Source organism: Artemia franciscana, chromosome 9 (assembly GCF_032884065.1).
Source record: "Artemia franciscana chromosome 9, ASM3288406v1, whole genome shotgun sequence".
Lineage (NCBI taxonomy): Eukaryota > Metazoa > Arthropoda > Branchiopoda > Anostraca > Artemiidae > Artemia > Artemia franciscana.
Genome location: NC_088871.1, coordinates 16,928,300 through 16,950,768, shown reverse-complemented (window position 1 = coordinate 16,950,768; position 22,469 = coordinate 16,928,300). Strand labels below are relative to the sequence as shown.

General features: G+C 34.8%; 1 protein-coding gene across 11 annotated transcripts in view; it reads left to right on the top strand.

Annotated features, from left to right (window-relative positions):
• LOC136031071 (nuclear protein MDM1-like) overlaps positions 1–22,469 on the top strand; it is a 195,303-nt gene that overhangs the window by 57,436 nt on the left and 115,398 nt on the right. For 5 of the 11 annotated variants that reach the window (XM_065710318.1, XM_065710322.1, XM_065710317.1 and 2 more), the window contains exon 3: positions 216–308. The exons of the other annotated variants lie outside the window; for them this stretch is intronic. In XM_065710318.1, the coding sequence (XP_065566390.1) occupies positions 216–308 (93 nt within the window). The remainder of the gene's footprint in view (positions 1–215; positions 309–22,469) is intronic. 11 annotated transcript variants of the gene reach the window in all.

The following is a 22,469-nucleotide window of genomic DNA, read 5'->3' as shown; positions in this document are numbered from 1 at the left end:
TAAAGAAGTATTATACATATCTGAGGAATTGAAATTCTCCACCACTTTTATTTTTACCAGTTGTGCCAAAGTGGGAGGAAAGAGCCCAGCTGAAGAGCACCACTATTACTATAACTTGCTTAGACTTAGGTCTTTCTACGGTTAAAAGTTTTGAGGTTTTTTTGTGGAGTTTTATCTCTCTTTGTTGTTTCTTTCTACGGTGGCTGGCGCATAAGGGGACAACTGTGCGTCTTCAAGACAACCCTCTCCTGTGCTTTGGACCAAAGATCTTCGAGTGACGATCTGGACAGCACAGCATCCTTCTCAAGGTATCGGCCGATTGATGCCCTTTATTGTCTATATAGCAGCTATTATCATATATATAGTAAGTACTAATTAAGACGATACTAGACCCCTTAAGATCCAAACCGGCGGTCCTAATCTCCGTTCCAGGACCTTCCAGCCAGGAAGTGCAATGGGGGGTTGGGGCCGGTCATCCTGTGCCTTGACACACCGCTCCTGCTCACCTTCCCCAGATTTCTCCAGGTACCCATTTAGTGCTGAGTTGACTCTGGCCAATCTTACAGAATCACGGCACTGACCCCCATCTAAACCAAATAGCTGGTCACAACTGGGATTGAACCCGGTGAAGGATTCTCACATCACCGCGCCAACCACTAGCTAGGAAATAATACTGTATAGCGGTATTATAATAGTAGTCTATATTATACCATTACACTATACCTTGCTATACTATATAACGGCTAATATAAAACTATTGCTATATAGCGATTATAAACTTTCACTGGTATTTAAGCTTAAAAATGTCTCACTAGCCATAGTTTATATTACACCTAACCTTAGACCTTAGTTCCTCCAGATGAACACACGGCGTCAGTGAGTAGCCTCCCACCGTCCCTTAAGTGAGCCTCTACATAGATGTCCTTTCACTCTGGGATGAGACTGGTCTGGAGAGCTGCCTGTGAAGGAATATTATAGGAAGTTTTGAATCTATGGAGGATATGTCCAAGGTATTGTTATCTTCTTTGCCTCATAACAGAGGCGAAGTCAGATTGGAATGTGCGAGTACAGATCTCGTCACTGCTGACATGGCATCTCCAGTTGATCCCTTGGATCCGGTGAAGACAGTTATTTTCAAAGGCGGTGACTTTTCTCCTGTTCCGCTGTTAGCTTTAGTCGTTCAAAACATTTCAGTTAATCATCATATTGATGGATTTTGAAAGAAAGAATTGTTTTTTATCTATCTCTAAAGTCCTTGATCCTTTGTAGTTACTAAGAACTATTTACTAGAGATTGTTCTGAATATTCCCCAGTTTTATTTGTGAATCTTGAAAAATACGCCAGGTACCTAAACAGTGTGTTTTTGACGCTGCTTGAAAAATGTTTTATTTATTTCCTAACTTAGAACGAATATTTTTTGCTATGCATTTCAATCAAACTAGCAATTCAAAACAGGAATTGTTAAAAAATTAGAGTTTGTTCTTAGTATAATTTGGCTGTATCCGTCTGAATCACACACAGCTACGCATTAGTTTCGTTCATTTTTTATGCCCCTAATTCCAATTTATGTTTAGAATTAAGGGCTCTGTGATTCTTTCAGAAAGTCTAAACATCAGTCTGATCTGGTAAATAGGACATTAGAGTTTGAAAAGAAATATATAATTAATTCATGCCTAAGAACTGAGATCCAAATAAGGATTTTCAATTCTGGTGAGTTCTACACCCATAGCAATTGCTGCAGTCACATGGTATCTGATAAGCCCCTATTCAATAACTGGTGTCCTATTTTAACAAGAGTTTAGGAAAATTCATGATTTTTAAATTATAAGTTAAAACTACTTACATATTATTTGGTGTACCATTTTTTTTTTAATTTGAAGGAATTCCAGGAATTTGTGGAAGGTAAATTCCATTAGAAGGTTTATTAGGTTTTGTACGTGATACAAGGTCCTTGCTGTAAAGAGAGCGTCTTTTTAGCCTGCTGCAATTGTATTATTAATAAAAAGGATGGGATAGCCATTTCCAAAAAGCACGTGTCTGATAAAATTCAATTCTGTCGTGATATAAAACTCGAAGCAAATGAAGCAAATTTAGGACATACTGATTTAGATTTTATCAGAAATATACTTTTTAGTAGCAATTATCCCATCCTATTTTATTAATAATACAATTGCCGTAGGTTAAAAAGACACTCTCTTTAAAGCAAGGACCGTGTATCATGTGCAGATTCTAAAAAACCTTAAAATGTTTAATCTACCTTCCACAGATCCCAGGAATCAAATATTTTTTATCATGTGAAGCTTATAATAAACCTTCAAATGTAATCTAACTTCCAAAAATTCCAAAAATTATTACTTATGAAAAAAAAAGTCCGCACACATAATAATATGTGTGTAGTTTTTACTAGCAATATAAAAACCATGAATTTTCAAAACTCTGGCAAAGATAAGGCTCCAGTTACTCGCCATAGAAGGGTTTATCAATGCCATGTGATTACGGTTATTACTATATGGGTAAAGCTCACCAAAATGTAGAAAAAAAAATACCCACAATAGCATAATAATATAACAAATGCATAACCAATGCATAACCATAAATATAAATTCTAAGAGTGTTCATGATTCTTTCAATTCTGCCCAAAGCAGTCAATATTTTTGAAAACCCTAGTCATGTAATATTTTTCTAAGAACACCCTCCCCCCTCATTAGCAATGATATGGGTATTAAACAAGGTGTTTCTGAGACAATATAAATGAAACTTAAGCTAAATAATAATGTTTCTTTAAATATGAATTTACTGCTAAAAGAGTAAGAATCGCATTAAAAATATGCTATTGATATGCATGTACCTGAGTCAATTGTCTTATTTTGTCTTGCTTACTCTTCAGTCCTGGTACCTAACCTAACCTAACCTCAAGAGATGATTCTGCCACTGCTTCATTTTTTTTTATTTTAGTTTTAATATTCACATTTTATTTTAGGTTTTATTTTATTCGTTTAGTGTGCTTTGCTGAGGACGGCCTTTGGATATAGATCAAAATTTTCATTGAAGGTTTAAGAAAAATCTCACCGTATCCTTCCATTCTCCATTGTTCCATTATCATAAATTCTCCATTATTTTTACCTGTTGTTGTTTTACTATCAACTTTTAAACAAAAAGGCGGGCAGGTAATTACTTCTCCCAGTCGGAAAACTGTAATCATTTTTGAAATAAAAGGTAGGGGGCATGAGGTAAACTGTTGGTCCCTCTGATACCTCTGCCTCTTCAGCTGTGGGCAAAGGACAACAATGTCTTAGATGCTCCAAGTTTATTTGAAACCGGGATCTCCCAAAGACTTTCAATCTCTATTATTATTAAATATAAAAAAACAAGTTTTTTCAACTGAAAGTAAGGAGCATTATCAAAACTTAGAACAAGCAGAAATGGTTACTTACGTGAAGAGGATTGCCCCCTCCTCAACACCTCGCTCTTTACACTGAAGTTTTTTAGTACTTTAACAAGCGTCTAACTGTTCTTATTAAACGGCCCTTGTGTTTTAGGAATCATTCCTAAACACTCAGGACAGTTTCAATCTTTAGCGTAAAGAGCGAAGCGTTGAGGAGGGGGCAACCCGCCTCATATACGTCATAATTTCTGTTCATTTTAAGTTTTAATGCTGCTCCTTACTTTCAGGTGAAAAAAAACTTGTTCTTTGTGTTTAATTTCTGACCGTTTTTTAAATAATGCCAGGAACCTAACCAAACCTCCACGGTGAAATCCCTTCACCTTGTAAATATCCTCTAGACATTTCAATCCCGGTGAAAATTTACCCAGGAAAATTACTCTTAACCACTCCGCGCGTAAAATTAAGACGGAAAAGAGAAAGCAAGACATATAAAAAGAATTTTTTATAAGAATTCTGGCAAATTCCCGCAATGTATAATTTCCCCTGACAAGTCTACTCCCTGGAAACTTCCCCCATGGAAAAACCCCCAGCAAAAAATTTGTCCTCCCCCCACCTAAAAATGTATGCATGCAACCCAATAATAAATACTATGCTTAAACAATGGCCAAATTTTTTAACTTATAGACCTTTCCCCTGGGGCTGTGTGGGGGGGGGGGTCATGTTTTAACCAAAGGCATAGATATTGGGCTTTTCAACTATGATGAACAAAAGGGCTATTTCAAAATTTTGATCGGTTGACCTTGGGAAAAAAGTGGCGGGGGAGGTGGACTAGGTGGCCTAGCTACCCTCCAATTTCTTGGTCAATTAAAAAGGGCACTAGAACATGTAATTTCTGTTCAAATGAGCCCTCGCCCGATATTCTAGGACCTTTGGCTCGATACGATCACCCCCGGGAAAAAGAACACGCATCCACGATCTTTCTTCTGGCAAAAAATACAAAATTTCCCATTTTTGCAGATAGGAGCTTGAAACCTACACAGTAGGGTTTTTTGATATTCTCAATCTGATGTTGTGATTTTTGTTAAGATCACTTGACTTTCAGGGAGTGTTTCCTCCTTTCTTCGAAAATCAGGAAAATTTTCTCAAGCTCGTAACCTTTGATGGGCAAGACTAAACTTAATGAAATTTAGATATTTGAAATCAGCACAAAAAGCCATATATATATATATATATATATATATATATATATATATATATATATATATATATATATATATATATATATATATATATATATATATATATATATATACTAAAGTGTTTGTGAACTTTTAAAAAGCTTATTATTCTAATTAAACGGTCCCTTTGTGTCGGGAATCATTCTTAAATAATTGAAACAAAAAGTCAAACATTAGCGTAAAGAGTGAGGTGCTGAGAAGGGGGCAACCCCCTCATATCGGTAATAATTTCTGTTCGTTTTAAGTTTTAATGTTGCTCCTTACTTTCAGTTAAAAAAAACTTGTTTTTTTAATTTAATAACAACCATAAGACGAAAAAAAATATCTTTGGTTTATTATCACATAAAAATCATAATCAAGAAGCTGCTTAAGATAATATTAAATGCTAAGATTGGCCGAAATACAACAAAAACAAATTATTGTTTATATCGGCCATTATTTAGCAAAATTCTAACTTTAGCGTAAAGAGTGAGGTACTGACGAGGGGAAAAAACTCCCTCAAATACTTAATAGGAGGGGATTCGTCCCTCGTCAATACCTCACTCTTTACGCTAAAGTTCGAATTTTGTTCCAATTCTTTAAGAATGCCCTCTGAATCCCCTCTGAATCCCAAAAGCTGTGTAATTGGAATAAATAACTCATTGGAAATTACTAAAAATACTTAAGGGTAAAGAAGGAGGTAATGACGAGGGGGTAAACCTTCTCATATACGCTGCAGTTTTAAGTTTTAATGTTGCTCCTTACTTTTAGTTGAAAAACTTGGTTTTTTGTTTTAATTTCTGATTGTTTTTTAAGTAATGCGGGGAAATCCAGTGTCCCCTTCATGAAAATTCTCTTCCCCCGTGAAAAAATCTTCCATGGAAAGATTCTCTCACGTAACACTCTCCCCTGACCTCCAACCAGAAAAAATCCAAATTAAATATGTCTGTATACTTCCCAATATCAAATACTATATGTAACTTAAATAAAAAAAGGTTTTTTTAACTGAAAGTAAGGAGTGAAATTCAAACTTAAAACGAACAGAAATTACTCCGTATATGAAAAGGGCTTCTCCTCCTAGACGCCCCGCTCTTTACGCTAAAGTTTGACTCTTTCTCTTAACTCTGCTTTTTAAAACAGTAAAAAAAATTAGCATAAAGAGTGGGGCGTTGAGGAGGAGAAGCCCCTCTCATTTACGGAGTAATTTCTGTTCGTTTTAAGTTTTAATGTTGCTGCTTACTTTCAGTTAAAAAAGCTTGTTTTTTTTTATTTAATTTCTGAACGTTTTGAATTAATGCACTTTTTCATTTTTGCTCTCCACACATAAATAATTAAAAAGAAATTTGCATATTAATTTTGTTTTGGCTAAATGGCTTTCTCATAGTTTTAATAGGAAGATTTTGAGAAAAAAGGAACTGAGGAGGGGGCCTAGTTGCCCTCCAATTTTTTGATTACTTAAAAACGCAACTAGAACTTAATTTTTACGAACGTTTTCATTAGTAAAAAATATAGGTAACTTACAATTAACTTATGTAACGAACTTTTATACTTGTATATTTTATTACATGTATGAGAGGGTTCACCCCCTCGTCAATGCATAGCTCTTTACACAAAAAAACTTGAATTTTGTCCCAATTCCTTAAGAATGACCCCTGAATCACAAAGGCCGAAGAATAAGTGGATGAAATTACTAAGAATACTTTAGCGTAAGGAGCGAGATATTACGAGGAGGTGAACCCTCAAAGGCGTAATAATTTCTGTTTGTTTTAAGTTTTAATGCTGCTCCTTACTTTCAGTTGAAAAAACTTTTCATATTTATTTTTGCATTGTTTTTTTTAAATAATGTCAGAAAGTCCTGCGCCCCCTTCATTGAAATTCTCTTCCCCCATGACAAATTCCTCCATGGAAAGATCCTCCCACGTACCCCCCCCCCCAACACCTCCTCTCCCTCAAACCAAAAAATTCCCCCTGAAAACGTCTGTACACTTCCCAATAGCCATTAGTATATGTAAACAACGGTCAAAGTTTGGTACTTGCAGCCCCTCCCACCGGGACTGTGGGGGGGGGGGGGTAAGTCGTCCCCAAAGATATAGTTATTAGGTTTTTCGACTATTGCTGTCTCAGAAATTTGATCCGGTGACTTTGGGGGAAAATGAGCGTGGGAGGGGGCCTAGGTGCCCACCATTTTTTTTGGTCACTTAAAAAGGGCACTAGAACTTTTAATTTCCGTTAGAATGAGCCCTCTCGCGACGTTCTAGGACCACTGAATCAATAAGATCACCCCTGGGAAAAAAACAACAAAAAACAAACAAATAAACACGCATCCGTGATCTGTCTTCTGGCAAAAAATACGGAATTCCACACTTTTATAGATAAGATTTTGTAGGAATCTGATGGTGTGATTTTCGTTAAGATTGTAATACTTTTAAGGGTGGTTTCCCCCTATTTTCTAAAATAAGGCAAATTTTCTCATGCTCGTAACTTTTGATGGGTAAGACTAAACTGGATGAAACTTATATATTTAAAATCAACATTAAAATGCGATGCTTTTGATGTAACTATTGGTATCAAATTTCTGTTTTTTAGAGTTTCTATTGAGCCGGATCGCTCCTTACTACAGTTCGTTACCACGAGCTGTTTGACAATGGGCAAAGTTCATAGCTTGCAGCCTTTTCCCCGGGAACTTTGGGGGATTAAGTTGTCCTCCAAGACATAGTTATTTGATTTTTCGACCATGTTGAACAAAATGGCTATCTCAAAATGTTTATCTGGTGACTTTGGGAAAAAATGAGCGTGGGAAGGGGCCTAGTTGCCCTCCAATTTTTTCTGTTACTTAAAAAGGGCACTAGAACTTTTAATGTCCGTTTGAATGAGCCCTACCGTAACATTCTAGAACCACTGGGTCGATACAATAACCCCTGGGAATAAAATAAAATAAAATAAATAAACACACATCCGTGATCTTTCTTCTGGTAAAAAATACAAAATTCCACAGTTTTGTAGATAGGAGCTTGAAACATCAACAATAGGATTCTCTGATACGCTGAACTTGTGAGATTTTCATTAAAATTCTATGATTTTTAGGGGATATTTTCTCATTTTTTCGAAAATAAGTCAAATTTTCTCAAGCTCGTAACTTTTGATGAGTAGGACTAAACTTGATGAAATTTATAGATTAAAAAGCAGCATTAAAATCCAATTCTTTTGGTGTATCTATTTGTATCAAATTTCCGTTTTTTAGAGTTTTGGTTACTATTGAGCCGGGTCACTCCTTTCAACTATTAAATAAAAAAAAAAATTAAATTAAATAAAAAATAAGTTTTTCAACTTCAAATAAGGAGCGATATTAGAACTTAAAGCGAACAGAAGTTATTCCGTATGTGAAAGGGGTTGTCCCCTCCTAAACGCCTCGCTCTTTACGCTAAAGTTTGACTGTTTCTCACAACTCTGTTTTATAAAACAGTAAAAAACTTTAGCGTAGAGAGTGAGGCGTTGAGGAGGGGACAACCTCTTTCATATGCGGAATAACTTCTGTTCGTTTTAAGTTTTAATGTCACTCCTTACTTGCAGTTGAAAAACTTGTTTTTTTATTTAATTGATGAACGTTTTTTAATTAATGCATGGCGATAGATTTGGGCTCACCGCACATGAATAATTAAAATGAAATTTGCATAATAATTTTTTTTCGCTAAATGGCTTTCTCACAGTCTTTTATTAGTAATAAATATTCGTAACTTACAAATTAACTTACGTAACGAAATTCTATATTTTTATATTTTATTACGTATATGAGGGGATTCTCCCCCTCTTCAATACCTCGCTCTTTACGCTAAAGCTTCAATTTGGTCCCAATTCCTTAAGAATGACCCTTGAATCACAAAGGCCTTAGAGTAAATATTTGAAATTACTAAAAAATACTTTAGCGTAAAGAGTGAGGTATTTTGGGGGAGAAGAACACCCTTATATCCGTAATAATTTCTGCTTATTTTAGTTTCTAATGCTGCTCCTTACTTCCACCTGAAAACACTTTTTTTAAAGTTATTTTCTCATTGTTTTTTTTTTTAATTAATGCTAGAAAACCTTCCTTCATGGAAATTTTCTTCCCTAATGATAAATTACTCCATGGAAAGATCCTCTTACGTAACCCCCTCCCCCCGACACCCCTTTAACCTGGAAAAGTCCTCATGAAAACGTCTGTACACTTCATAATAACCATTACTATAAATGTAAACCGTGGTCAAAGTTTGTAAATTTTCAACTGTAACAGTCCCCCCGGGGACTGTGGGGGATTAAATCGTCCCAAAAGACATAATTATTAGGATTTCCGACTATGTTTTAACAAAATCGCTAGCTCAAAATTTTGATTCAGTGACTTTGGGAAAAACACGAGCGTCGGAGGGGGTCTAGGTGCCCTCCAGTTTTTTTGGTCACTTAAAAACTAAAACTTTTAATTTTTAGCACTAAAACTTTTAATTTCCGTTAGAATGAACCCTCTTGCGACATTCTAGGACCACTGGGTCGATACGATCACCCCTGGGGAAAAGAAAAAAAAACAAATAAACACGCATCCGTGATTTGTCTTCTGAAAAAAAAAATATACGAAATTCCACTTTATTGTAGATAGGAGCTTGAAACTTCTACAGTAGAGTTCTCTGATACGGAGTGTTTCCCCCTATTTACTAAAATAAGGCAAATTTTCTAAGGCTCGTAACTTTTGATGAATAAAACTAAACTTGATGAAACCTATATAGTTAGAATCAGCGTAAGAATTTGATTCTTTTAATGTAACTATTGGTATCAAAATTCCATTTTTTAGAGTTTTGGTTACTATTGAGGACGATTTTGGGAAAAAAGTGACGGGGGAGCGTTGGCCTAGTTGCCTTAGATTTTTTGGTCACTTAAAAAGGGCACTAGAACTTCTAATTTCCGTTCGAATGAGCCCTCTTTCGATATTCAAGGACCTCTGGCACGGTACGATCACCCCTGGGGAAAGCAAACAAGAACAAAACAACAAATAAACACCCATCCGTGATGTTTCTTCTGGCAAAAGTACAAGATTCCACATTTTTGCGTATAGGAGTTTGAAACCTATGCAATAAGGTTTTCTGATACTCTTAGTCTGATGCTGTGATTTTTGTTAAGATCACTTGACTTTTATGGGGTGTTTCCACTTTTTTCGAAAATCAGAAAATTTTTCTCAGTCTCGTTGCCTTTAATGGGTAAGACTAAGCTGAATGAAATTTATATATTTGAAATCAGCATGAAAAGTCAATTCTTTTAATATATCTATTGGTAACAAAATCTGTTAAAAAATTCGTTTTTTGAATTTTCAGTTACTATTAAGCCGGTCGCTCCTCACGAACTTTTTGAACCGCAATTTTGCAGTTATTACGTATGTGGTACGTGTGGTTATTACGTATGTACGGTTATTACGTAATGGTTGTTATTACGTATATAAGGGAGTATACCCTCCTTAGTACCCTTCTCTTTACCCTAAAGTGTTTGTCAATTTGTAAAAAGCTTTTTATTCTAATCGAATGGTCCTTGTGTGTCAGGAGTCATTCTTAAATAACTGGAACAAAAAGTCAACCATTAGCGTAAAGAGTGAGGTACTGAGAAGTGGGTGACCCCTCATATACGTAATAATTTCTGTTCGTTTTAAGTTTTAATGCTGTTCCTTACTTTCAGTTGGAAAAAAACTTGTTTTGTTTTTTATTTAATAAAAACCACAAGCGGAAGACATGCAATATCTTTGGTTTATCAGCAATTGGTATATTTGGTTTATTATCAGCAGTTAATTGATGGCGAAGAAGAAAACAAAACCAAGGCAGTCTTTTCACAATATTTAAATAAATAAAAACTAATTTTTTTAGCTGAAAGTAAGGAGCGACATTAAAACTTAAAACGAACAGAAATTAATCCGTATATGAAATGAGTTGTCCCCTCTGCAATCCCTCGCTCTTTACGCTAAAGCTTTTAATTGTTTTAAAAAGTAGAATTGTGGCAAAGAGTCAAACTACGATGGTGTCGTTAAGATCCTACGACTTTTAGGGGGTATTTCCCCCTATTTTCCTAAATAAGGCAAATTTTCTTAGGCTCGTAACTTTTAATGGGTAAGACTAAACTTGATGAAACTTATATATTTAAAATCAGCATTAAAATGCGATTCTTTTGATGTAGCTATTGATATCAAAATTCAATTTTTTAGAGTTTTGGTTACTATTGAGCCGGGTCGCTCCTTACTACAGTTCGTTACCACGAACTGTTTGATTTTTATTACCGAATCCCACCAAAGCTTCTACAACGCTTCGCGTTGATAAGACAGTGTAAATCTAGCCTGTTGTTTTGCTGTGAGGTACTGATCTTTCGCCTTTTTTTTTTACTTTTACCCTTCTCTTCTTCTTTTATTATAGACTCTGTTTATTCCCCAAGAAACGTCTGATAGATGAGAAAGAATCATTTAATTCTCTGTTGGCAGGGCTTTCAGGAGCCACCTTTCATAGAGAGCTTGGTATGACTCTCCATGGGAATATCGGGAATCCAGACTCGCACTAGATCAATAATACATTTTGGGCGGAGACTTTCTATTTGTAGGAGACAGAAGAGGAGAGGAGAAAGTGCCCTTTTTACTTCCTATAAACAGTAAAATAATCTTTCATTTTAAAGACAGCTATCACAAAATGTTCTGTTTAGGGATTTTATAGGGCGCTCGTATTTTCCTTGGCAATTCTGAGTAATTGTCATGGGAGGAAAACTGGTGCTGTCAAAATTACTTTTATTTGTGCTGAACTCTGAAAGGGATTAATAGAAAGATTTTCAGGAGTAACATTCAATTCTAGACGAATAAGTAGCAGTGGGGTAAGGCTTTATTATAAGACAATTTTGTAAGAACTTACCTAAGTTGTAAGAGCACCAAACAAGTCAAACAGAAAGGAGCGACCCGGCTCAATAGTCACCAAAACACTAAGAAATCGAGTTTTGATATCAATAGCTACATCAAACGAATCTCAATTTTAATGCTGATTTTAAATATATAAGTTTCATCAAGTTTAGTCATATCCATCAAAAGTTACGAGCCTGAGAAAATTTGCCTCATTTTAGAAAATAGGGGCAAACAACCCCTAAAAGTTATAGAATCTTAACGAAAATCACACCATCAGATTCAGCGTGTCAGAGAATCCTATTGTAGAAGTTTCAAGCTCCTATCTACAAAAATGTGGAATTTTTCATTTTTTGCCAGAAAGCAGATCACGGATGCGTGTTTATTTGTTTGTTTGCTTTTTTGTTTTTTTTCCCAGGGGTGATCGTATCGACCCATGGGTCCTAGAATCTTTCAAGAGGTCTCATTCTAACTGAAATGAAAATTTCTAGTGCCCTTTTTAAGTGACCAAAAAAATTGGAGGGCACCTAGGCCCCCTCCCATGCTAATTATATTCCCAAAGTCACCGGATCAAAATTCTGAGATAGCCATTTTATTCAACGTGGTCAAAAAACCTTATAACTATGTCTTTGGGGACGACTTACTCCCCCACAGTCCCCGTGGGAGGGGCTACAAGTTACAAACTTTAATCACTGCTTACATATAGCAATGGTTATTTGGAAGTGTACAGACGTTTTCAGGGGGATTTTTTGTGGGGGGGTGGAGAAGAGGGGGATATGTTGGGGGAAATTTCCTTGGAGGAATTTGTCATGGGGAAAGAAAATTTCCATGAAGGGAGCGCAGGATTTTCTAGCATTATTTAAAAAAATGAAAGAATAAATATGCAAAGTTTTTTCAACTGAAACTAAGGAGCAGAATTAAAACTTAAAACGAACAGAAATTATTACGCATATGAGGGGCTCACCTCCTCCTAATACCTCGCTCTTTATGCTAAATTATTTTTAGTAATTTCAAACATTTATTCTACGGCTTTTGTGACTCAGGGGTCATTCTTAAGATATTAGGACAAAATTTAAGCTTTAGTGTTAAGAGCGATTTACTGACGAGGGGGTGAGCCCCCTCATATACGTAATAAAAACATGAGAATACAGAAGTTCTTTACGTAAGCTAATTTATAAGTTACGTATATCCTTTACTAATAAAAACATTCGTAAAAAATTAAAAGTTCTAGTTGCCTTTCTAAGTAACCAAAAAACCGGAGGGCAACTAGGCTTCCTCCCCCACTCTTTTTTTCTCAAAATCATTCGATCAAAACTATGAGAAAGCCATTTAGCCAAAGAAATAAATATGCAAATTTCGTTTTAATTATTCATCTGCGGAGAGCCAAAATCAAAACATGCATTGATTCAAAAACGTTCAGAAATTAAATAAAAAAACAAGTTTTTTTTTAACGGAAAATAAGGAGCGACATCAAAACTTAAAACGAACAGAAATTACTTCGTATGTGAAAGGGGTTGCTTCCTCATCAACGCCCCGCTCTTTACGCTAAAGTTTTTTACTGTTTTAAAAAGTAGAGTTAAGAGAAAGAGTCAAACTTTAACGTAAAGAGCGGGGCGTTGATGAGGAAGCTACCCCTTTCACATACGAAGTAATTTCTGTTCGTTTTAAGTTTTATGGTCGCTCCTTACTTTCCGTTAAAAAAAAACTTCTTTTTTTATTTAATTAACACCAAAGGAACTACGAGATAATTAATTTGGTTACACTAAAAACAAGAAAACATGTGCATGGATTCAAGAAACTAGGGTTAATACCAAAAATTGACTCAAAGACAGCACAGGAGGTGATGGTGGCAAAGTGGGAGGTATAAAGGTTTTTCGACCTGTGAAAGAAAGCAAGCTACCCATTTTTTCATATATATGAGAAAATCATTTTAAGAATTTAGATTTTAGTATAGCTACCATAGCTATTACAAAAGTGTGCTCTTAAAAAATAAAAGAGAAAAGTGATACAACTAGTTATATGGGCAATTTTTCACTAGAAAGAAGGAGAAAATTCCGATTGGTCAATATTTTACTAACAATTTTATAGGTAATCGCCAGTGAATCTTACAGATTCTCCGGTTTATTAAATAATTGAATATCGTTTGAAACTTGGACATTACAATGATGGTTTTTTCCACAAGATTCAACACGCAATCAATTTGTCCTTCTTAGGTTGTAATTACTCAGAAGAATTGATTTAAATAGATTTTGCAAATAAGCCTTTGATATAAAATCTTATAAATTCCTCAAAAGTATAACAGTTCAAAATAGGGCTGAAACCTTTTAATCGACAGTGAACAGATATAAAATTTGTAACTGGATATTTCGAACACATATACAGTTTTCGTCCTCAGCAGTAAAACTAAAAGACTTCAATGAAAACAAACAAAATGGATATATTTTTTTTTTCATTGATGTCTTTTAGTTTTACTGCTGAGGATGAACACCGTATATGTGTTCGAAATATCCAGTTAAAATTTTTTATATCTGTTCACTGTCGATTAAAAGGTTTCAGCCCTATTTTGAACTGTTATACTTTCGTCATGGAAAGGCAGTGTGGTCTTCGAAGTTATCTACATTGAGTATAAATTGCTCTTTCCTTTCTGGATACACTAAGTAATATTTTTATTTTCTTTTTCTTCTTCCTGGGCTCTAGAGTGCCGTTGAAATATTGGTACTTGTCAGTTAAATGAAACACACTCAAAAAGTGAATTTAGGTTAATCCTAATGAAATATACGGAAACATGATTATAGTATAATACTGTAGAAACAAAATCATGGAAACTACGACAAAGAATTATGGAAAGTAGACAAAGTAGAACACGTTATATTAAATACCTAACCTAATCCCTAGCCACCTCTATATATAGAATATTTAATAAAAATATGCATATATCGCAGTTTTTCTCACTCAAAATAAGCAAATCATGACCGATCGCATAGAGGCAAACCGGTTTCTGCCAGATCTTACACAGCGCAATTCTTGAGTGTGTTTCTTTTAACAGACAAGTGCCGAGTTATTTTCAAACCTCGATGTAGCCTATAATTGATTACGAGATACTTGTAATAAATCACGATCAAACTTTTAATTCGAGAAATAACTATACCAAGCGTAGCAACTTCAGGTGATGGGTAGAGACAGAGCGGATCCCTTTCTATAGTGGTGATTGGTGGAGGGAATTTAACTTTCAAATTATATCTGAAAGGGCTGTACAGGATTCAGCTTCGACACCTAGTAAATTTTGTATAAGCCCCCTGAAAAGGCAAATTATACAAAATACTTAAACACAAGAGAAAAATCTAAATTACATGGAGTATTTTGAGTCCTTTCCTAAAGGAACCGTCCCCTTTTAGCCAGTAAACAGCTATTAATGTTAACTCAATATTGTGTTAAGCTAAATTAGTCTGACACGCTAGCAAACATCCGTTTTCAGTATCGACCTGCTAGAAAATTTCGCTTTGGCCACCTCCTATGAAATCCCAATGGTATTTTTTCTTATAATTTAACTCTTTATAATCTCGTATCATGCCCACTTTCTTCGGTTCATTTGAGCTTTCCCATCTATCAGAACTGAAAAATGCTACGGTCAGCAAATCCGAAGATGATAATTCTGCTAAATACAAAACGGAGTTTCCTTGTAAAGTTAAAAAAGTGCATTATTGGCTGATAGCAAGCTTATCCCTTTCAGTTTTTATGTTAAAATTTCAGACGTTTCTAGCACTCTCTTTTGTTTTTTAGCATTTATTTGGATGAAAGCAAAGAGGGTTGTTGAAACTCGAGGAAAATGAATTACGCTAAATAAGAGGGGTATGTTTTATGTCTCAACCATCTACTTCTTAGACAAAAGGTTTCTAATTTTACTTTAAACACAATAATTTACATATGGTATTAGACTTGTACTCTTCACTGCATTTTTACGAAGATAACTACTTATCTAAATGTATTTGCTCTAAAAATTGATGTTTTCAGCAAGACTGGAAACAGCAAAATCGTTAGAAAATATTTTTGAAAGACAACAGATAAATAAAGCATTAGCGAATACTAACATGTTATATTTGTCAAATTTTAATAAGCTTATTAAATGCTGTCTAAAGTAATTGTTTATGAAGATTTTTCGTAAATGTTTGACTGACGGCCTATCAAAAAATAAGCTTTACAAAAATGTCGTTTGATTCCACTTTCTATACTTTAATGAAAGAAAGGTTAAGATGGCTTGGTCACGTCTTATCGATAATGGATGAAAGATTGCGAAAGATTGTGCTTTTTGCCATTCATCGGGGACCAAACGAAATGAGGTTGTCCTCAATTGTGGCGGGAGGAAGCCTTGAGAAATATTTTATTGGGAATCGGGACTTCATGGGAGGAGTGAAGATTGAAGCTTCGTATAGATTGGGGCAAAAAAGGAGCGCACACTGCTGTATTACCCTCTGGCACCTTGGTGCTGTAGTGAGATGTTAGTGATAGTAGTAGTGGTAGAAGTAGTAGTGGTAGTTGTAGTTTTGACAATGCGTTAACTAAACTTTAGCGTAAACAATAGAGAGTGTAAGGAGGAAGACGTATTTAGAATATTCGATGTTCTTTTTGTTTTAACTTCGTGTGAAAAAGAACCTCCGTGTGAACACATGAACCTACCTTCATGTGAAAAAGAATCCTTCTTTAAAATTAAATTTCTGTCAATTTTTCATGTGTTTGAAATAAGTATATTATGATTCTGCAAGAATTCTTTTTAGGAACGAAAGACACGACCTTCGGGGATGTGACCTTGGAACTTGGTAAATTTTATTTAGTGCTTTCATGCCTTAAGCAGAAGACATATCTTGCCCCTTAAAGATGCTATGAGATTTTTACCCTATTTTGGTCAAAAGTGTGCTACAAAATTCTCTAATTTTCTTAGGATTATGGGAATCCTCAGAACAATGTTGCTCGTGGGGAATATTTGGCATCATACTGGAATTAAAGTATTTTGATGTGTGCATTATGTTCAAACTTTAGTTTCTTAGATTTTAGCCTTCTTTGGAACTTTTCTTTGTTTACTTTTTAGTTTTTGCTGCTCAAACACACCCTAATTTCTTTTTTCATTTTTTTTCAAGGAAGTAAACCACGCTGAAGGCAACGACCTTAACAAAGTGGTTGAAGCCTTAAAAGGTTTCAAAAGATTGTGTCGAAAAAGTAGACATAATATACAAAAAAGTTGTCGTACATCATCGCGTACGCTAGCTATTGGTTTTCAATAGCGCAGAAATTTTCACAGGAAACGAGAATGGAAAGAAAAGAGTTAAAAGATTTGTCCAAATACACTAATAAAGTGCAACAATATGGCCCTTGCCAAAATAAACTTGTCCAAAATAAGGATAGGTTAAAATAGAATAAAAATGAAGTAAATACAGCTCACCGCTGTCACAATTTAGAAAATTCTACCGCTAACGAGTATATATCGTTACTGTTATATCTAAGGACGTAACTGACGTTTTTATGCTCTTGGGGTAGTTTGCGAAAACCGTTTGCTAAGCTGTTCTCAAAGGGAGAATTACTTTGATAATACAGATCATAGGGTCAAAGAACGATTGAACATGTATTACTTCCCTTTGAATACAGCTTAGCAAACGACTTTGACGACTGTTTCAGAAGTTTCAAGTGTCAGAAACGATTTTTAGGCTTAAAATGACAATATATTAAGTTTATTGACAACACAATAGCAAAATCTTACCGTCAAATAGTCAATGGAGCACGATCTATTTGTCTTTGTGACAAGGGGTAAAATGACTACGATAGTAAATTCTGTTACATACATTTCCTCGGTCAAATTTTTATATTGGATCGATTGCTGAAGTCTAGCCGTCCTTCTTTGTTTAATTATCAAATAGCGCACCAAGTGACTATTTCTGAAGTCTATGAATTTCCCCAAGGGATTTGCATATAATTTTTTTTTTTATTTGGTTTATTGGTCTTTTCCCAGAATGTATTTTTTATTACGATTTTTTTCATACGACTTAATATATTCAGAATTGTGACCACAAGAAAAGAATGCCATATCGTTTTGACTAGGTTTATTATAACTTAAAAAGAAAGAAATTCAAAATTTCTTTTGCTCTCCTTTCAAATCTTTATCACACATGCTATTTTGCCATCCTCATCATAAAGACCAGGTATACCCATCGGCGGTTAGGGCCCTTATATAGTATATATAGTGTATATAGTACTAAATAGTATATATATATAGTATATATAGTAAATATTATATATTAAATAGTATGGGATAAGAATGTGTGCTATGCGAATGGGGCATATATCATCAAAAATATTAAGCCAGCCAACAAAAATCACAGACAAGTATCACTACTTGCAAAACTAGTCAAATGTACGATTTTAGTAATAAACTTTATTTAAAACAATAAAAGTTTGAAAACTATTTTGATACTAAAATTTACGATAAGGAAAAGTTTTCTGAATTTAGAGGTGTCAAACAATTTTGCAGTAAGTTTACTGTCTTATTGGCATTTTCTCTGGGTACTCATGGTAGTTTAAAGGAATAGCCAACATGAGATTATCGATTTATCAACTTTAAATTAGTGTGAAGTCTTTAGCCCCACTTTAATAAGAGTGTAAAAACTATTTAAGTTTTCACATGTATGCCAAAATTTAATGTAAGTTTATTTATATATGCATATTTTCTCTCTTGTTCTCGTATTGTGCTGAAGACGGCCCTTAGACATAGGGCCGAAATATTCACAGAACTGATTTCCACTGTCTTGAAAAGATTTTCCCTATTGTTTCTACTTTGTATTTGTTTGTCAAAATATACAGATTTAAAAGTCCCTCGTAATTGCTTCAAACCTATATATCATGAGATTCGAATGAAAAAAATATACGAATAATGATGCAATTAGAAAAACTATTTTGAAGCACATATATTTAAACTTCATAAACTTAAAGTTCAAGAATAATAGCAGTTTCAAGCACAATATAAACATACTGACATTCAATCTATTTTTCAGATCTGAGGAGATACTCTAAACTATAGCAGGATAAAATGGCAGGATCTATAGTAGGATCTAAACGATAAGCAGGATTAGTTGCCCTTAACGTATATATGTGAACGAAACTAATCCAGATTAATGTGGATCCCAATTAACAATACAAAGATTGTCTGTAAGCAGGATAGACATCCAAATATGTAGACACAAATCCCCTCAAAAAGTGATTAACTAAAACCAAGACTTGACTAATAATCTCTTGAAGTTGACAAATTGATAAAAGTTCAGTTTTATGGGATGGATAAAGGGGTTTAACCGCCAAAACCTTCCTTTTAATGCCGATTCAATGCAACAAAGCAACCAATGTGAAAAACAACCAATAATCATTCTAGCTCTGTGATGATGATATAGCTTGGATTTCATTTGATGTAAATAAAAGCCTAGTTTGAATATATCTCACTAACAAAACAGATTAAAACCTCTGTGGCATTCCTAAACATTACTCGGAAGGGAGAATAAATGAAGATCAACATTTTAAAACTTTCCTGGTTACGCCTATGCGAAATCGACCGAACACCTTCCTATTCTTCGACTCTGATATTGGTTAATGTAATTTGGTCTTTGGTTGATTCAGATTATTTACTTCTTTTGAATAGCTCTCACTTGTATAAACTAGATATATTTCTTTTTTATTTCAAGGAAATCTCTACGAAGCGTAACAAGTAAAACACGAATTTTAGCCAATTTCCCACGAGGTATCACATTTTAGCATACCGTTATTGCTACTTAAGCTGTTTAAGTGGATGAGACAGATTTAGAGTATTTTCTTCTTTGACTAATAAATTACTCTCAAAAACAATTTACTAAAATCTATGAAAGTTTCAAGGTATAATAGAATTTGGCTTACTTTATCCTGTATTAAATAAAAAAAAGTTTTTTTCTCCTTAAAGTAAGGAGAAACAATAAAAAAAAACTAACAGAAACTCGTATATGAAAGGGGTTACCCTCTCTTCAATACCCTTCCCTTTACACTAAAATTTCTTAGTGTTTTTATGAAAGCTTCTTATTCTAATTAAACAACCCTTGTGTTTCGGGAGTTTTTTTGAATGAATTAGGATAAAAAGTCAAAATTCAGCGTAAAGAGCTAGGTATCGAGGAGGGACACTGCTGAAGGGTGCATACACGGAATCTGGTGGTGAATTTTGGAGTTTTTTTTTAGGGTATTTCCCCCTTTTTCGAAAATCAGGCAAATTTTCCGTGGCTCGTAGCTAGTAACACTAATTGATAAATATTACACATTTGGAATCAGCATAAAAAGACAATTCTTTTGATGTAGCTAGTGTCTTTATTTTAGAGCATCAGTTGCTATTGAGTCGATTCACTTCGGTTTCAGTTTCAGGAAACAGAGAGTAAAGATGGCTTCAAGCACAGATAGCTTGTTTTTAGCCCGGTCGGCCTTTCCCTTTTCCAATATTTATGGTTTGGTTAATACAAAAAAAAAAAAAAAAGAGTTCTAACACCTACAAATTTGACAAATTTGGGCGTTAGACAAATTTGTCAAATTTGGTCAGTTTTCTGTATCAATTTTAAGAGGGAACACTCAGTGACTAGAGTGTGAACAGGCCGTTATATAAATAGTTTCTTGACGCATAGATGTGGTTTGGGGCGCAGAAGGGTAGCTGCCGGTCTAAAATTAAGTTATCAAAATGAAGTACGAACAGAAATCTTTAGAATTATTTAAAAAAAGATAATTTATAGCACTTGTAAACCACTAAATAATACCTCGCCAATTCCCTTCCGAGTGAAATCTGTACAGAACAATCTCTAAATAACTAGTGGGCTGTTCTTGCAACTTCAGGGCTCCTTCACTCGGTTAATCAGGACCAAAAATTACTCGAGCAAAAACTCTGCAATCAGTATCAAACAATGAAAAGGCTCGGTATACAGCGCCCCCATTTCAAGAACCATTCTTGGCCTAACCATACAACGAATCCCCCAGCCTCCTCTCATGATATTTAGGACAGCCTTTAATAAAAAATTAACAAAAAGAAAATTAAACAAGTAAGTAAACCGTTTTTCTTTAATTAACGCGCTACATTAAACTCAAAACAAGCAGATACTATCCACATAAGAAGTGCTTCCACCCCCATACGACCCCCAGCTCCTCTCTCGTTAGGTCTTTGAAATTTTACCACAACTTCAAAAACGAATGCTCTAACAAAGAGACATCAGCTCTAAATCTCACAATGCTTTCAGAATAGAAAGGTCCATTTATTTGCCTTCATTTTTTTTTGTTGAAATTTTATTTCAAACATTTCAAAAAGCAGTCAGTAAAAATAAGAGCCTCGTTCTTTACGCTAAAGTTTGTTTTTAGCATTTGAAAAAAAAGCTTCTTATTTAATTAAACGAAAATTGTGTTTCGTGAGTTGTTCTTAAAGAATCGGGACAGAATTCAGACTTTGGCGACAAGGGCGAGGTGTTGAGGAAGAGCAACCCTCTTCATATACGTAGTAGTTTCTGTTCGTATGAAGTTTTAATGTTGCTCCTTACTTTCACTTGAAAAAAGTTGTTTTTTAATTAAATTTCTGATTGTTTTCTAAATAATGCCAGGAATTCTGGCTACACCTCCACAGAAAAATCCCTCCTCTACACCGATTCATTCTCTAGAGAGTTGAATACTGATGAAAATTTACCCCTGACAATTACCCTTAACATCTCCAGGCGTAAAAGTGAGTCGACAAAGAGAAACCAAGACATGAGAAGACTTTTGTATAAGAGTTCTGGCATCACCCCCAGAGTATTTTCCCCTGAAAAATTCACCCCCGGGAAACTTCCCTCCCCATGGAAAATTATCCCCGTGAAAAACCTCACCAGCAGAAAATTCCCCTCCCACCCAGAACATGTATGTATAGGCTATTTCCCAATAACAAATACTATAAGCAAACAGTGTGCAGATTTTGAAACTTAAAGAACTTTTCCCAGGGGCTAAAGGGGGGGGGGGCGGGTCAAATTATCTCCAAAGGTGTAGTTATTCGGCCTTTCAACTATGCTGAACAAAATGGCTATCACAAAATTTTGATCAGATGATTTTGAGAAAAAAGGGAGTGGGAGGGGGCCTAGTTACCCTCTACTTTTTGGCCATTTAAAAAGGGCACTTGAACTTTTAACTTCCGTTTGAATGAGCCCTCTCCCTATGCTATAGGACCACTGGGTCGATACGATCGCCCCTGGGGAAAAACAAACAAATAAACATTCATCCGTAATCTTTCTTCTGGCAAAAAATACAAAATCCCCCATTTTTACAGATAGGAACTTGGAACCTCTGTAATAGAGTTATTTGATACGCTAAATCTGATGGTGTGATTTTCATTAACATTTTGCGGCTTTTAGATGGTGTTTCCCCATTTTTTAAATCAGGGAAACTTTCACAGGCTCTTGACCTTCGGTGGGTAAAAGCAAACTTAATGAAACTTATATAATTAATATCAACATGGAAAACTAATTCTTTTGATATATTTATAGGTACCAAAATTCTGTTTTTCAGAGTTTCGGTTACTATAGTTCCTGGTCGCTCCTTACAGTTCGTTACCACGAACTGTTTGATAATTCTTAGTTCAAACATTTCGAAAGGCAATCAGTAAATTAAAGACATGTAATTACCAAGCAGCATTATTTTTTGCATTATAGAACACTTTCGCAGTAAAGTGGGGAGTCGAGGAGTGCAAAAGTCTGGATAATGTGTGTTGGTTTTATTTTTAACGCCATTTTCATGATGCCATTATTTTTGCTGCCATTTTCGCGTGATCTTGATTTCATCTTTCTTGTAGAAAGTATAATTGTATGTTTTTTTGGTATTGAAAATACTTAGTTGTGGTGAAAGAAGGCATACTTTTGGCTGTATTTTTAGTTTTTTCTTCTTGTAAAATACTGCCAAGTTTCAATTTGTATTTTTAATAGTGGGAATAAATGTT